Source organism: Bombina bombina, chromosome 7 (genome assembly GCF_027579735.1).
Source record: "Bombina bombina isolate aBomBom1 chromosome 7, aBomBom1.pri, whole genome shotgun sequence".
Lineage (NCBI taxonomy): Eukaryota > Metazoa > Chordata > Amphibia > Anura > Bombinatoridae > Bombina > Bombina bombina.
The window spans coordinates 17,958,757-17,978,093 of record NC_069505.1 but is presented as its reverse complement, the minus strand read 5'-3'; the positions used below and the strand labels follow the sequence as shown (position 1 = coordinate 17,978,093).

Genomic DNA, 19,337 nt, shown 5'->3' with positions numbered 1-19,337 from the left:
CAACTGCCAAATGTTAGGTTTATACATAAATCCCTGTATAAAACATAAGCCACACACATACTAAAAGTATTTCAACACAATTAGCCCAAAGAGGAAAAACGTCCTAAAGAGAAGATTAACCCCTAGGAGCCGAATTATCAAGATCTGTATGGAGCTTGAGGCCCCTTGTTTCCGCAAACCTTCAGACTCGCCGGAAACAGAAGTCTAAAGACCTCTGCTCCATAACTTGTCCGTCTACTGTGAGGCAGCGGACAGACATCAACCCGATCGAATACGATCGGATTGATTGACACCCCCTGCTAGCGGTTGAATGGCAGCGAATGTGCAGGGGACGAAATTGCACAAGCATTTCACTAGAACGACTGGTTCAATCATAAATGCCGACAGCGTATGCTACAGCTGATCATGTCCGCCCGCACATAGTTAAATTTACCCCATGGTCTCCAGAACTGCACACAATACCCCAGATGATCTGTAAAGTGGCACAAGAAACTTGCTAACAAACCACATGAAGTGTAATAATGTTTCAGTCCATCCCCAGATATTTATGTGTAATCAGATTGGGACAAATGAAGGAAGGCGTCATCTGACCAAATAAATGTAGTTGATTTGTTCAAGGGGTTAAAAGGTGTTTCTGCACCCGGAAAATGTGTCAAATTTACACTATTTCATAACAATCCAGCAATTTATTTTCCAGTTGATCAATTCCCATGTCAGTCAATAAGTACGTAAGTCAACCCTGACCCCTAAAACCCCCACCAAAACAAAACAAAATAATGTTTTCATGCTGCTGCTTGCTTGTATTTTGAACACCCCCCCTTAAAGGGACAGTCAACACCAGCATTTTTGCTGTATAAAAAGATAGATAATCCCTTTATTACCCATTCCCCAGTTTTGCATAACCAACAGTTATATTAACACACATTTTACCTCTGTGATTACCTTGTATCTAAGCCTCTGCAAACTGCCCCCTTATTTCAGTTCTTTAGACAGACTTGCATTTTAGCCAATCAGTGCTAACTCCAAGGTAACTTCACGTGCATGAGCTCAATGTTATCTATATGACACACATGAACTAACACTCTCTAGTGGTCAAAATGCATTCAGATTAAAGGCTGCCTCCTAGGTTTAGCTTTCAACTAAGAATACCAAGAGAACAAAGCAAAATTGGTGATACAAGAAAAAATTGGAAAGTTGTTTAAAATGACATGCCCTATCTCAATCATGAAAGTTTATTTTGGACTTGACTGTCCCTTTAACAAATATCATATGGGAAGAAAAAAAAACAATTTTTGGCCTGCGCAACTGCATTATTTGTTCTCACCTGTTCACACCCAAAATAGTCAGTTTAGCTGAAGTAATTAGTTATGATTAGGCAATTCAGTAACACACTTGGTCATTTGACAATGTTCTATCAACATCACCTTATGCCCCAAGCTCTTGGCACACTAACAGATCATTACCTTACAAATATGCCTTGTCTGAACAGATTACAAGTAGGTGCCAGTAATAATGTGTTGTAAAATCCTTAGAGAAATATGTGACGGACCACCTGGTACCCAAACAGGGTTCCTCCGTCAGAACACTTCCCTTGTCCTTGACATCCCTTTATCCAGGCCAATAGCTCCCTGTGACCGCAGTCTGACGTTAAAGGGACAGTTTACTTTTGTCTCCCCTTTAATTTGTTCCCAATGATCCACTTTACCTGCTGGAGTGTATAAAATTGTTTACAACTATTTCCTTTATCTTTATATTGGCATTTGAAATAGTTGATTTAGCCTGTTGTATCCCCACCTATTCTGAAAGTTTCTGGCCTTTGTATTGGTCTTTGGTTTACTGACAGATATAAGATAAAGAAGCATTTATATGTACACAATGTGATAAAGTAATGAGATCTGGTCTACAAGCTCAACCCATTTTATTAGGTTGTGGCTTCAAAACACAAAATCAGCTATTTCGTATACACAAATAAACATTAAAAAGCAAAGCTCATACATTTTATATTCTGCACTTTGTAAAATAAGTAATTGTAAACACATTAAAGGACCACTTTTTCTGACAAATGTATTTTTTCTCCCATTTTCCGGCGCCTGTATCATGTGACAGACAGCAGCCAATCACAGACTAGTGTAACCTGTGGGTTTGTGCACATGCTCAGTAGGATCTTGTTCCCCAGAAAGTGTGAATATAAAAAGACTGTGCAAACTTTAATAATGAAAGTAAATTGGAAAGTGTCTTAAAACTGCTGCTCTATCTGAATGATAAAACTTTATTTTGACTTGAGTGTCACTTTAAGGGAAAACAAATGATGGTATACTATCCCTTTAAGGAGGTGAATGGAACAGAGTCCACACTGGGGTTTGGGAACACAAAATGAACTCTTTATTGAACAGCAGCGCACACAAATGTATACACCCTGGCATTCCAGAGTCACAGAGGGAAAAAAACCATATGAACAATACATCACTCCTATAAAAATGGTCTACTCACAGGTAAAACAGATTAACATATCAACTTAATTAACTGGGGGTAAAACAGATTAACATATCAACTTAATTAACTGGGGGTAAAACAGATTAACATATCAACTTAATTAACTGGGGGTAAAACAGATTAACATATCAATTTAATTAACTGGGGGTAAAACAGATTAACATATCAACTTAATTAACTGGGGGTAAAACAGATTAACATATCAACTTAATTAACTGGGGGTAAAACAGATTAATTTATCAACTTAATTAACTGGGGGTAAAACAGATTAACATATCAACTTAATTAACTGGGGGTATAACAGATTAACATATCAAGTTAATTAACTGGGGGTAAAACAGATTAACATATCAACTTAATTAACTGGGGGTATAACAGATTAACATATCAAGTTAATTAACTGGGGGTAAAACAGATTAACATATCAACTTAATTAACTGGGGGTAAAACAGATTAACATATCAACTTAATTAACTGGGGGTAAAATAGATTAACATATCAAATTAATTAACTGGGGGTAAAACAGATTAACATATCAACTTAATTAACTGGGGGTAAAACAGATTAACATATCAACTTAATTAACTGGGGGGGGGTTCCTCAGACAATCTGATGTTGGGCAGTATCGTTAACATAATCACACAGGAACACAATCAGTTTACCCAGACAGACTCCTGAGACACAATCAGATCAGAAACGTAAATAAAATACATCTTATTACAGAATATAATAACAGCTCTTATTAAATATTAAAGGGACAGTCTACACCAGAATTGTTATTGTTTTAAAAGATAGATAATCCCTTTATTAACCATTCCCAGTTTTGCATAACCAACACTGTTATATTAATACACTTTTTACCTCTGTAGTTACCTTGTATCTAAGCTTCTGCTGTCTGTCCCCTGATCACATGACTTTTTATTTATTATCTATTGACTTGTATTCAGTACAGTGTTGTGCTAAATCTTAAATAACTCCTCAGGCATGAGCACAATGCTATCTATATGGCTTGACGCATTGCGCATATGCAAACGCCAGGAGCAGGTACAATAGAAAAGTGAATTCGAGAAGACACTTGTGACGAAATAGGGGAGGGGCAGGCGGACATTTTTGAACTACAGAAACGAACATAGTAAGTCTTTTTACATGCAAAAGCAATATTGTTGAAAATTGGGCTACATTTAAAAATAATAATCGTTTTAAACTCTATATGTAGGATTTAAAAGCCATTTTGGGTTGACAGTCCCTTTAAGCCCATGTACCCCCTGCCCAAAGAGTGTTCTGTAACAGGCCCCCAGATCATGGTGACTGCTGCCACAGTACATACAAGTCAAAATTAAACTTTCATGGTTCAGGTAGGGTATTCAATTTAAAAAAAAAACTTTTTTATCATAATTACTTATTTCTTTTGCTATCCTTTGTTGAAAAGCAGGTAAGATAGCTCAGGAGAGTGCATGTGTTTGGAACACTAAATGGCAGCAGCTTTGCAATAATACATACAGTGCTCCAGATGTGCATGCTACCTATCTAGGTATGCTCTACATAAATAATACCATTATAATGAAGCAAATTTGATAATAGAAGTACATTTTATGCTCGGTCTAAAAAAAAAAATCTGGGTTTCGTGAACCTTACAATGATTTCTATATTTGTAACAAGTGCAGCGCTATTGATAGCGCAGGGTGGGCCACTCTAGGATTAGCGGACAAATTAGTATTACAAGTCCATGGTAAAGAAGAATTACTAGAGAATGTTTAGTGCGCACAACATTTATTTATTAACAGGTGTTTGTAGAGTGCCAACAGATTCCGCGGCGCTATAAACATAGTTGGTATACAGGATAACATTTATAGACATCAAATGGGTAGAGGGCCCTGCCGAGAGTTGCACTTTTGTAGTCTGCTCTTATGAAGACGATCTGCAAACAGCTGGGCTCATAGGCTTACATGCTATGGGGTTTAAGGGGAAAGCGATGGAGTTAGGAAAGGTTAGTGTTGGTTGTATGCATCCCTGAATAGCAGAGTCTTTAGGGAGCGCTTAAAGCTGTTAAAACTAGGGGAGAGTCTTGTGGAGCGAGGCAGGGAGTTCCACAGGATGGGGGCCAGTCTGGAGAAGTCCTGTAAACAGGAATGTGAGGAGGTAACAAGAGAGGAGAGTAGGAGATTGTGAGCAGAGTGAATGGGACGGGAGGGAGAGTATCTGGAGACAAGGTCTGAGATATAGGGGGAGCAGTGCAGTTGAGGGCTTTGTATGTCAGAGTGAGAATTTTGTGTTTAATCCTGGAGGCAAGAGGAAACCAGTGAAGAGATTGGCAGAGAGGTGCAGCAGATGAAGAGCGACGTGTGAGGAAGATGAGCCTGGCAGAGGCATTCATTATGGATGGTAAAGGAGCTAGGCGGCAGCTAGGTAGACCAGAGAGGACAGAGTTGCCGTATTCGAGATGGGAAAGGATGAGAGAGTGGATTAAAATCTTAGTTGTGTCTTGTGTAAGGAAATGTCTAATTTGAGAGATGTTTTTAAGGTGCAAGCAGCAGGATTTAGCCAAGGACTGAATGTGAGGAGTGAGTGAAAGGTCTAAGTCAAGTGTGACCCCAAGACATCGGGCATGCGGGGTAGGGGTAATGATGGAATTGTCAACAGTTATAGAAAACTGAGGGGGGGAGATTTTGGAAGAAGGGGGAAAAATAAGGAGTTCAGTTTTGGAGAGATTTAGCTAAAGCTAGTGAGAGGACTTTCAAGATGAGATATGAGAAAGACAGTTAGTGAAACGGGTTAGTAAGGAAGGAGGTATGCCTGGTGCAGAGAGGTAGATTTGGGTGTCATCGGCATACAAATGATATTGAAACCCGTGGGACTTTATTAAGGAACCTAATGATGACGTATAGATTGAAAAGAGAAGGGGACCGAGGACAGAGCCTTGAGGTACCCCAACAGAAAGTGGTAACGGGACAGAGGATGCCTCGGAGAAGGCTACCCTAAAAGTACGGTTAGATAGATGGGAAGAGAACCACAAGAGAGCTATGTCACAGATGCCGAAGGATTGGAGGGTTTGGAACAAAAGAGGGTGGTCAACAGTGTCAAAGGCAGAGAGAAGTGACCTTTGGATTTTGCTTTAAGTAGGTTTTTGGTAACCTTGACAATTGCTGTCTCTGTGTTGTGATGGGGATGAAATCCAGATTGCAGTGGGTCAAGAAGAGAGTTTACTGTAAGGAAATGGGATAGACGTGCATATACTCACTTTTCGAGGAGCTTTGAGGCAAGAGGGAGTAGGGAAATAGGACGGTAGTTGGATGTGGAGGTTGGATCGAGGGAAGTGATAAAATTAAAGAAAAAAATCAGATGCGCCCTCTAAATAAGCTACAGTGATGGTGCTAGTGTTAGATTAATGTGCACTGCAACTTTGCGGTGACTGTGTAATGTGTCAAAAATTGCTTTGATATGTATCAAGACAATAAATTGTATATAAATATCGTGACAATTTATATATGATGTGGATATATATCCTTCCTTAGATGTTATTAAATAGTAAATTCATAATATGACCATCTCATATATAGTTATAACAAAAGATAGTCCACACTCTAGGAGATATTTCACAGATCTCCAGGCAGCAAACTCATTCCAGATCGATGTTGGCAGTCGCAGATTCTGTTAAAAAGAAGAAGAGAAGAGGCGCCAAATGGTGTGTATCGTTTACAATGTAGAAGGCCAAGCCCCCAAATAGATCTTACTTACAAGATTTCCAGCACTTGAGAAGTGCCACATATGCCTTCTGAACTATTTGCAGCCGTCCAGCTAGCTGTAATTAGGCCAATGTTGCTTCAGTGTTAGGCTGTGCAAGACAAAATCACAAAAGTGCCACAATAGTGCGTATCAGTGAGAACACTAACAAATGCGCAAATATTGAAATGTACTCACGAGATGTAGGGCACTTGAGAAGTGCAACAAAGACCTCCTGGGCACTTATCAGCTGTCCAGAACACTGTATTCACAGGTAATCCTCTGGGCTAGAGCGTTAGATTCACAATTACTCCAAAAAGCACCTTGGGATTCAAACTCCAGTCAATGAAAATATCAGTGCATAAATGGCAGAAAATGAAATACCAAAAATGCCGTGCTACTAGTAAAATATAAAAATGTTTATTAAAAACAATTATCACAACGCGTTTCCCGGTTGCTAAGACCGTTTCCTCAGGTGTGTATTAAGATACTAAGTAGCACAATTTTATAGCCCATGTCGGCGTCTACCCCGACATAGGGCGCATGCGTGAGCAACTTCTAACACATATAGCCAATCAGCATCATTCGAAAAACCGGCTGAGTGTTGATAGGATTCTAGACAGGGTGCTTGGTTTGTCAAGCCTTAATTTTTAGCCAATTGGCTCATGATATATTTATATCTGATGTCTGATCCTTTATTTACCACTTCTGGGATTTAAAGGATATATATATATATATATATATATATATATATATATATATATAAAATTGTTATGCTTATATATATTATGCATGTGGATGCCCCTAGTTTTTATAAGTTGCCTTCACTAAAATAACATGCAATTATTTATATATAAGGTTTTTTCGAAGTAGATGTGATTGGATATCGGATAGTTGTTCACGTATTTACATATAGTTGCCAAAATAGACCTCTTCTGTCATAGATAACATAAGCATATACAAATCTAAATATGATAAATTAATAATATATTGGAATAAAAACAATATATAAAAAAAGATTATATTAAAACCATAGTACCATAATTACTGTCATATACTAAAATGTATGTGTATACCTGGTCTATTGTGTACAATACCATTAGCTGCTCCTAACAATGATGGATACCTAACTGTCATAACATGTGTATTGATGTCGACTAACAAATTCACTATATTATGATCAACTAAAAGCGGCCATGTCTATATTTTCATTCAAGCCGTGTGGTACCAAGGTCTTGAGTTTCCAGATCCAAAATGTCTCTCTTTGTCTAAGGTGGACTAACCTATTTCTACCCCATTTGGGAGCAATATATTCCAAAGGGTAAATATTGAAGATATCTGTTTGTCCATCATGACAATTTATACTATGACGTGGAACACTATGATTCATAATCCCTTTCTTTATGTTTCTGTTATGCTCACCCCATCTTTTCTTTAGGGGTTTTGAGGACCTCCCTATATACTGAATCCCACATTGACATTCAAGCAGATACACCACATAACTAGAGTCACAAGTAAATCTGGAATTTATCTCAAATTCTTCCTTTGTAGAAAAAGATTGAAATTTTAACCTGCTTCCTGATGTATGACTGCAAAGGCCACAATTTGGTCGATTGCATTTATAAAAGCCCCTTTTTCCAATGGGCCAATTTTCCCTATTTATTTTCATATTTTTCCCTTTAGTGTATTTGTTCATTACTACCTTACTAGGGGCTAATTTATTTGTTAGAGTCGGAGCTCTCTTGAAAGTGCATATAGGGACCTCATCTAAAATATTTTTAAGAATGCAATCATTGCGTAAAATGTACCAGTGCTTTCTTAAAATGTGTTTAATCTTATTATGGTTGCTAGTGAATTTAGTTATAAATCTCAAATTGTTTGGTTTAGAGCCTACATTACCATTTTCTGCGTCTCCAATATTTTTACTGATTTTATTTTTATTTTTAAAGAACTCTTCTCTGTCTTTAGTTCTAGCTTTTCTATAACCTTCTTCTATCAGATCTCTGGGGTAACCTTTTTCTAGAAATCTGGATCTTAGGATCTCAGCCTGATCGTCAAAAGTATTTAAAGATGTACAGTTCCTGCGTACCCTAGAGAATTGGTTATAGGGTATATTTTTCACCCAAGCTTTGTAGTGATTACTTTTATAGTTTAAATAACTATTTGTGTCCACTGACTTGAAAAATGTTTTTGTGGTCACTCGTCCACTATTATCTCAGCTTAAAACTAGATCCAGAAATTCTATGGTATATCTACATATATTGGATGTAAAATTTAGACCCATACTGTTATTATTTAAAGATGAAATGAATTCCTGTGCGGTTTCCTCTGTACCATTCCATATTAATAGCAGATCATCAATGAAACGGCCATAGAACACCAGGTTTGCCCCCCCCCAGGGGAATTATATATGTATTTCTCTTCGAATAACCCCATGAATAAATTTGCAAAACTGGGGGCAAACCTGGTGCCCATGGCCGTTCCCTTGATCTGTAGAAAAATCCTTTCCTGGTATACAAAATAGTTGTGTTTTAGCACAAAAGATATAGCCTCCTATAAAAATTGTCTTTGATTGGAAGGCAAAAATTGATCTCTTTTCAGAAATTCATCTATTGCGTCCAATCCCAAATCATGATTTATATTTGAATATAAGGAGGATACATCACAGGTACACCAAATTAAATCAAGCCCTGCTTTTTCACATCTTTTTTACATTTTACGCAATGATTGCATTCTTAAAAATATTTTAGATGAGGTCCCTATATGTACTTTCAAGAGAGCTCCGACTCTAAAAAATAAATTAGCCCCTAGTAAGGTAGTAATGAACAAATACACTAAAGGGAAAAATATGAAAATAAATAGGGAAAATTGGCCCATTGGAAAAAGGGGCTTTTATAAATGCAATCAACCAAATTGTGGCCTTTGCAGTCATACATCAGGAAGCAGGTTAAAATTTCAATCTTTTTCTACAAAGGAAGAATTTGAGATAAATTCCAGATTTACTTGTGACTCTAGTTATGTGGTGTATCTGCTTGAATGTCAATGTGGGATTCAGTATATAGGGAGGTCCTCAAGACCCCTAAAGAAAAGATGGGGTGAGCATAACAGAAACATAAAGAAAGGGATTATGAATCATAGTGTTCCACGTCATAGTATAAATTGTCATGATGGACAAACAGATATCTTCAATATTTACCCTTTGGAATATATTGCTCCCAAATGGGGTAGAAATAGGTTAGTCCACCTTAGACAAAGAGAGACATTTTGGATCTGGAAACTCAAGACCTTGGTACCACACGGCTTGAATGAAAATATAGACATGGCCGCTTTTAGTTGATCATAATATAGTGAATTTGTTAGTCGACATCAATACACATGTTATGACAGTTAGGTATCCATCATTGTTAGGAGCAGCTAATGGTATTGTACACAATAGACCAGGTATACACATACATTTTAGTATATGACAGTAATTATGGTACTATGGTTTTAATATAATCTTTTTTTATATATTGTTTTTATTCCAATATATTATTAATTTATCATATTTAGATTTGTATATGCTTATGTTATCTATGACACAAGAGGTCTATTTTGGCAACTATATGTAAATACGTGAACAACTATCCGATATCCAATCACATCTACTTCGAAAAAAACTTATATATAAATAATTGCATGTTATTTTAGTGAAGACAACTTATAAAAACTAGGGGCATCCACATGCATAATATATATAAGCATAACAATTTTATATATATATATATATATATATATATATATATATATATATATATATATATATATATCCTTTAAATCCCAGAAGTGGTAAATAAAGGATCAGACATCAGATATAAATATATCATGAGCCAATTGGCTAAAAATTAAGGCTTGACAAACCAAGCCCCCTGTCTAGAATCCTATCAACACTCAGCCGGTTTTTCGAATGATGCTGATTGGCTATATGTGTTAGAAGTTGCTCACGCATGCGCCCTATGTCGGGGTAGACGCCGACATGGGCTATAAAATTGTGCTACTTAGTATCTTAATACACACCTGAGGAAACGGTCTTAGCAACCGGGAAACGCGTTGTGATAATTGTTTTTAATAAACATTTTTATATTTTACTAGTAGCACGGCATTTTTGGTATTTCATTTTCTGCCATTTATGCACTGATATTTTCATTGACTGGAGTTTGAATCCCAAGTTGCTTTTTGGAGTCATTGTGAATCTAACGCTCTAGCCCAGAGGATTACCTGTGAATACAGTGTTCTGGACAGCTGATAAGTGCCCAGGAGGTCTTTGTTGCACTTCTCAAGTGCCCTACATCTCGTGAGTACATTTCAATATTTGCGCATTTGTTAGTGTTCTCACTGATACGCACTATTGTGGCACTTTTGTGATTTTGTCTTGCACAGCCTAACACTGAAGCAACATTGGCCTAATTACAGCTAGCTGGACGGCTGCAAATAGTTCAGAAGGCATATGTGGCACTTCTCAAGTGCTGGAAATCTTGTAAGTAAGATCTATTTGGGGGCTTGGCCTTCTACATTGTAAACGATACACACCATTTGGCGCCTCTTCTCTTCTTCTTTTTAACTGGATCGAGGGAAGGTTTATTGAGGATAGGTGTGACCAGTGCTTGTTTTAGAGATGAGGGAAATATACCAGTGCTGAGGGAGAGGTTGAAAATGTGTGTGAGTATGGGGGTGGGGGTAGAAGAGAGGGAGGGGAGTAGCTGTGAGGGGATAGGGTCGAGGGGACAGGTAGTGAGGTGGGAGGACAGTATACGGGCAGAAACTTCTTTCTCGGTATTTGGTAACAGGGGAAAAAGATCTAAATTTAAGGGTATTTGGGTTTTGGATGATTGTGAGCTTTTGAGGGGGTGAGGGATTAATAGTAAGTTGAGACGTGATTTCGTTTCTGATGGAGTCAATTTTGTTATTGAAGTGGCTGGCAAAATCTTAAGCTGAGAGAGAGGTTGTATGAGGAGGTCGGGGTGAGCGGAGAAGAGTATTGAACATGGAAAAAAAACGTTTTGGGTTAGAGGAAAGAGTAGAGATAAGAGTAGAGAAGTATTGTTGCTTATAAAGATTAAGGGCAGAATACTAGGAGTTCAAGATGAACTTATAGTGAAGAAAATCAGCTGAACTCCGAGATTTCCTCCAGTGCCGCTCAGGAGTACGGGAACATCTGCGTAGGTACCGTGTCAGAGGAGTATGCTAGGGCTGAGGATGAGTGTGGTTTCTGAGCTATGGTAGGAGGGCCCAGGGTGTCAAGGACCGATGTAAGGGTGGAGATGTAGGGGCAGATAGATTGATCAGGGCAGGAAAAGTAGGTGATGGAAGAGAGGAAAGGTTCAAGAGAGCTGATGTTGCAAGTTAGGAGATGATGGTCAGAAAGAGGAAAAGGGTAGTTTGTGAAATTTGAAATAGTGCATTGATAGCTGAAAATCAGATCAAGGGAGTGACCATCTTTGTGAGTGGGAGAATCAGTCCATTGTGACAGGCCGAAAGAGGAAGTGAGTTGCAGAAGCCGTTTTGCAGAGGAGGCAGTGGGATTATCAAGAGGGATGTTTAAGTCACCAAGAATGAGGGCAGGGGTATCTGAGGAAAGGAAATAAGGAAGTCAAGCTGCAAAGTGATCTAAAAATTGAGTTGGGGAGCCAGGGGGGTCCTCTAGGGCCCCTATACTTTCAATAGATATCACTGCAGCGCTAAACATCGCTCATATTAATTAGTTAAAGGGACAGTAAAGTCCAAATTAAACTCATGACTTAGATAGGGCATGTAATTTTAAACAATTTTCCAATTTACATTTATCATCAAATTAGTTTTTTTTACTCTCTTGGTATTCTTTGTTAAAGGCTAAACCTAGATAGGCTGATTTCAAGACTCTGCAGTCGCCCTCTTATATTATTGTCTGGCTATGAATAGCTAATAACATGTACTGTTTGTTCATGTGTGCCATATAGATAACATTGTGCTCCCTCCCTTGAAGTTATTTATGAGTCAGCACTGATTGGCTAAAATGCAAGTCTGTCAAAAGAACCTGAATAAAGGGGCAGTCTGCAGAGGCTTAGGTACAAGATAATCACAGAGGTAAAAAGTGTATTAATATAACTGTGTTGGTTATGCAAAACTGGGGAATGGGTAATAAAGGGATTATCTATCTTTATAAATATTATTATATTTGGTGTTTCTGTTCCTTTAAAAGTTATGTTTTGCGCGACTTGAAACCTAAAGTAAAGTGTAAGTGCTAGAATAAAAATTCCACTAAACACATCTAAAGCATATTAAAATATATTATAATCATATATATATAGATATATAGATAAATATGAAATATTATATTTAAATTTATTATTGAAATAAATGTTTTAAAAGGGATATGGTATATGAGAAGGTGTTTGACTGGGAAGGTATATACTCAAAAGTGTTAATATACATTTCTAAGTGTTTATATCTGCTTTTATTATGTGTACATAAGTGCACACATACATACATATATATACTGTATATACATTTTTGAGACCTTCCAGTCTAATACCTTGACATATCAAATATCAAATATCCATATTAAACAAAATTAAAAATTTTTTTTTTTAATATAAATACTTGAAATACCTTTGTTCTTCACTTAGAAGACAATGTTATTTATAATTTGAAATCTATTTATCTATCTTCTATCTATCTATCTGTATCTATCTATCATCTATCTATCTATCCATCTATCTATATATATTTATTTAAAAATAAAATTTATTTCTAAGGGAAGAACATAGGTATTTATTCTGTGCATATATAAACATTTATTGTGTGTCCAGAACTTTTGTATTGCACTTTTTATTTACTGATATTTATTGTGTATATATAAACATTTTACTGTGTGCAGACCTTTTGTAATCTAGTAATTAATTACTGATATATACAGGGCCGGATTTACCACTAGGCAGAGTAGGCATGTGCCTACAGGCGCCTTCCGTAGAGGGGCGCCTGTCTCTCTGCTCCTTATGCCATTTCTGCACACCTCTGCGGCTCTGCCTGTATTCACCATAGTAGATAATAACTTTGCCCTAAACAAAGATGGCCGCCACGCCATCCAGAGTATGCGGACAGAGCAGCCAGAGTGGCCTGAGAGTAAGTGTGTGGGGGTTGGTTCTTTTATGGTGAGTGACAGCGAGTGACTATTTGTGCGCTATTTCAGAGTGCTCAGTGCACGGTGGGCATGTATCAGCTGCAGCGGCTGTCAAAATCAAAATGACAGATTGTACAGTCAGAGGGCAGTCTTTCATATAAAATACCATAGTTATGAATATTATTGCTACAATACAAAATGACACATTGTACAGTCAGAGGGCAGTGTTTATATAAAATACCATAGGTATGAATATTATTGCTACAATACAAAATGACACATTGTACAGTCAGAGGGCAGTGTTTATATAAAATACCATAGTTATGAATATTATTGCTAAAATCCAAAATGCCAGGGCTGTTGCACAGGATGAACACACGTTTAAAAAACAACTGACCCTTGGTTGGTTTTGTACATTGCAGGCTTGGTCAGCAAAGTTTCTAAATGAAGCCCCAGTCTAGACAACCTGCACTTTTCTTGTATAAATAATATTGGGGGGGAAAATACTGTTCTGACGGGAATCTCATCATATTGGGCAAATACTGTCTGGAGTGTTTTGTTATAGATCATGGACTACCTTTTATGTGGCAAAATTAGCAGCTGCTGTAAAAAAATCATAATTCTATAAAGTTTTAGGCTGCATCTATAGGTTCATACATGTGAACCGGGAGCCGGTGGGGGACGCTTTAGATTTTGGTGCCTACAGGCACCTGGGCTCTAAATCCGGCCCTGGATATATACGGTGCATATATAAACATTTATTGTGTGTTCAGACCTTTTTTAATGCAGCACTTAATTACTGATATATAATATGCATATATAAACAGTTATTGTGTGTGCAGACCTTTTTTAATGCAGCACTTACTGATATATACTGTGCATATATAAAAATTTATTGTGTGTGCAGACCTTTTGTAAATGCAGCACTTAATTACTGATATATACTGTGTGTATATATAAACATTAATTGTGTGTGCAAACCTTTTGTAATGCAGCTGTTAATTACTGATATATACTGTGCATATATAAACATTTATTGTGTGAGTAGACCTCTTTTAATGCAGCACTTAATTACTGATATATACTGTGCATATATAAACATTTATTGTGTGTGCAGACCTTATGTAATGCTGCACTTAATTACTGATATATACTGGGCATATTTAAACATTTATTGTGTGTGCAGACCTTTTGCAAGCAGCACATAATTACTGATATATACTGTGCATATATAAACATTTAATGTGTATGCAGACCTCTTTTAATGCAGCACTTAATTACTGATATATAATGTGCATATATAAACATTTATTGTGTGTGCAGACCTTATGTAATGTGACACTTAATTACTGATATATACTGTGCATATATAAACATTTATTGTGTGTGCAGACCTTGTGTAATGTAGCACTTAATTACTGATATATACTGTACATATATAAACATTTATTGTGTGTGCAGACCTTTTGTAAGGACCACATAATTACTGATATATACTGTGCATATATAAATATGTATTGTGTGTGCAGACCTTTTGTAATGCAGCATTTAATTACTGATATATACTGTGCATATATAAATATGTATTATGTGTGCAGACCTTTTGTATACAGCACTTTATTACTGATATATACAGTGCATATATAAACATTTATTGTGTGTGCAGACCTTATGTAATGCAACACCTTATTACTGATATATACTGTGCATATATAAACATTTATTGTGTGTGCAGACCTTATATAATGCAGCACTTAATTACTGATATATACTGTGCATATATAAATATTTATTGTGTGTGCAGACCTTATGTAATGCAGCACTTAATTACTGATATATACTGTGCATATATAAACATTTATTGTGTGTGCAGACCTTTTGCAAGCAGCACATAATTACTGATATATACTGTGCATATATAAACATTTATTGTGGGTGCAGACCTTTTGTAAACACCACATAATTACTGATATATACTGTGCATATATAAACATGTATTGTGTGTGCAGATCTTTTGTAATGCAGCATTTAATTACTGATATATACTGTGCATATTTAAACATTTATTGTGTGTGCAGACCTTTTGCAAGCAGCACATAATTACTGATATATACTGTGCATATATAAACATTTAATGTGTATGCAGACCTCTTTTAATGCAGCACTTAATTACTGATATATAACGTGCATATATAAACATTTATTGTGTGTGCAGACCTTATGTAATGTGACACTTAATTACTGATATATACTGTGCATATATAAACATTTATTGTGTGTGCAGACCTTGTGTAATGTAGCACTTAATTACTGATATATACTGTACATATATAAACATTTATTGTGTGTGCAGACCTTTTGTAAGGACCACATAATTACTGATATATACTGTGCATATATAAACATGTGTGTGCAGACCTTTTGTAATGCAGCATTTAATTACTGATATATACTGTGCATATATAAATATGTATTATGTGTGCAGACCTTTTGTAATACAGCACTTTATTACTGATATATACAGTGCATATATAAACATTTATTGTGTGTGCAGACCTTATGTAATGCAGCACTTAATTACTGATATATACTGTGCATATATAAATATTTATTGTGTGTGCAGACCTTATGTAATGCAGCACTTAATTACTGATATATACTGTGCATATATAAATAGCTATTGTGTGTACAGACCTTATGTAATGTAGCACTTAATTACTGATATATACTGTGCATATATAAATAGCTATTGTGTGTGCAGACCTTATGTAATGTAGCACTTAATTACTGATATATACTGTGCATATATAAACATTTATTGTGTGTGCAGACCTTATGTAATGCAGCATTTAATTACTGATATATACTGTGCATATATAAACATTTATTGTGTGTGCAGACCTTATGTAATGTAGCACTTAATTACTGATATATACTGTGCATATATAAACATTTATTGTGTGTGCAGACCTTTTGCAAGCAGCACATAATTACTGATATATACTGTGCATATATAAACATTTATTGTGTGTGCAGACCTTTTGTAAACACCACATAATTACTGATATATACTGTGCATATATAAACATGTATTGTGTGTGCAGATCTTTTGTAATGCAGCATTTAATTACTGATATATACTGTGCATATATAAACATGTATTGTGTGTACAGACCTTTTTGTAATACAACACTTTATTACTGATATATACAGTGCATATATAAACATTTATTGTGTGTGCAGACCTTATGTAATGCAGCACCTTATTACTGATATATACTGTGCATATATAAACATTTATTGTGTGTGCAGACCTTATATAATGCAGCACTTAAAGGGCCATAATACCCAAATGTTTAAACACTTGAAAGTGATGCAGCATAGCTGTAAAAAGCTGACTAGAAAATATCTCCTGAACAACTCTATGTAAAAAAGAAAGATATTTTACCTCAAAAGTTCCTCAGTAGCCACCTCCCATTGCAAAGGATTTCTAAGCAGCATATTAGTGTGTCTGTCCTAGGACAGATGAAAGGATGAGCCTCGTGAACTCTCATATTATTTCACCAATCAGGTAAAGGAAGCTTACTATGAAATCTCATGACATTTAAGTCAAATCTCATGAGATCACGGTAAAAGAGTTCATGACCTCAGCACTGCTGATGCTGATTGGCTGCTGTTCATTTTTTTTTTTTTTTACCTGCAGCTGGGAGCAGGTGAAGTATAACTTTTTACACAGAACTTACTCTGCTGAGCTGAGGAGTTTGTGAGGTAAAATATCTTCCTTTTTTACATAGAGATGCTCAGGTGATATTTTCCTGTCAGCTTTTTATAGTTATACTGCACCAGTTTCAAGTGATTTAGCATATGCGTATTATTTCCCTTTAATTACTGATATATACTGTGCATATATAAATATTTATTGTGTGTGCAGACCTTATGTAATGCAGCACTTAATTACTGATATATACTGTGCATATATAAACATTTATTGTGTGTGCAGACCTTATGTAATGCAGCACATAATTACTGATATATACTATGCATATATAAACATTTATTGTGTGTGCAGACCTTATGTAATGCAGCACATAATTACTGATATATACTGTGCATATATAAACATTTATTGTGTGTGCTGACCTTATGTAATACAGCACTTAATTACTGATATATACTGTGCATATATAAACATGTATTGTGTGTGCAGACCTTATGTAATGTAGCACTTAATTACTGATATATACTGTGCATATATAAACATTTATTGTGTGTGCAGACCTTATGTAATGCAGCACTTAATTACTGATATATACTGTGCATATATAAACATTTATTGTGTGTGCAGACCTTATGTAATGCAGCACTTAATTACTGATATATACTGTGCATATATAAACATTTATTGTGTGTGCAGATCTTATGTAATGTAGCACTTAATTACTGATATATACTGTGCATATATAAATACTTATTGGGTGTGCAGACCTTATGTAATGCAGCACTTAATTACTGATATATACTGTGCATATATAAACATTTATTGTGTGTGCAGACCTTTTGTAATGTAGCACTTAATTACTGATATATACTGTACATATATAAACATTTATTGTGTGTGCAGACCTTATGTAATGTAGCACTTAATTACTGATATATATTGTGCATATATAAACATTTATTGTATGTGCAGTCCTTTTGTAATGCAGCACTCAATTACTGATATATACTGTGCATATATAAACATTTATTATGTGTGCAGACCTTTTGTAATGCTGCACTTAATTACTGATATATATTGTGCATATGTAATATAAATTAATTGTGTTCACAGACCAATTTAGTATTTAACTGCTTAGAGGAACATGGCTACACCTCACTGACGAGGCCCAATGAAGGCCGAAACGATTGTCTGGGGTTGCTGTGTTCCTTGTTCAGAGTGGAACTGCCTAGTATTTCGGCGCTGGACTGACCGTAATAGGCGGGATCAGACTGATAGTACAGGAAATTTCTACTCTGTGAAAAGCATTACTGGGCTAAAAAGCTGCACCCAGGTGGTAAATCGCCATAGAACAGGCTAACAATGGTATTGAGCCAGTTGTTCGTTCTTGTGAGTGCACCTCTCTCTGTATGTATATATATATTTATATATATATATATATATAATTTGTTTCTAAAGTAAATTACTACAGCAGGAGGAGAACTTTGCTCTGAAAAAAATACAAACAATTTACACTGGAAATGATATAATCTATTTTCTATTTTGATTATATGGATAGTACTGTTACTGTACTGTAATTGTATAACTGTATATTCAGGAGTTTACATAGCACGCCTTTATCATTTGTTTGTGTAATGCTTTATAATGAAAGTTTATTAATATTAATAATTTGTAATTCTATTTAAAAATAAAAAAATCGCCACAGTTTGTTTCAGGTTTATTTACTCCACATATTAATAAAGAGTAAAAAATAATTAATTGAAGAAATTGTAAATAAAAGTAACAATGCAATGGAAAATTATATTGACAGTAATTAATTCAAATAATAAAACCACCTATTAGAAAGAAATAGAAATGTCTGTACAGTACCTGGGTCCATTGATAATGTGTTTCAGTATCCTGGATATTGTGCCGTATGACATGGACATTCTAAAGGTCGTGCTTAAATACTCAGCTACAGATACGGGGTGTAACCGTTATAACCCTGGTCAGTGCATGGATTATAACTGGTTTGTTTGCATTAGTTGTAGAAAAATCTCTCACATTCCTTTCAGATTCTGTAACAGACAACAGACAATCTGATTTTATAAGTCATCTCTAAATATGCAAATGTCACATATGTCAATGCTTTCTCTTTTTTCAAAACTAAATGTTATGGTTCAGATAAAGTGTGTGAATTTCTAGAGGTTAAGCACATAGGGCTGGATTTTTACTGTCTGATCGAATAAATAACACCATTTGTGTATTTGAAAAAGATGGTATCGGATT

General features: G+C 35.7%; 1 protein-coding gene across 1 annotated transcript in view; it reads right to left on the bottom strand.

Moving 5' to 3' along the window:
- The window catches only part of LOC128635721 (protein-glutamine gamma-glutamyltransferase 5-like), a 73,634-nt gene extending 54,660 nt beyond the window's left edge, over window positions 1-18,974 (bottom strand). The window contains exon 1 of the mRNA XM_053688842.1: window positions 18,939-18,974. Within this exon, the coding sequence (XP_053544817.1) occupies window positions 18,939-18,948 (10 nt within the window). The 5' untranslated portion in view covers window positions 18,949-18,974. The remainder of the gene's footprint in view (window positions 1-18,938) is intronic.
- Between the last annotated feature and the right edge of the window lie 363 nt (window positions 18,975-19,337).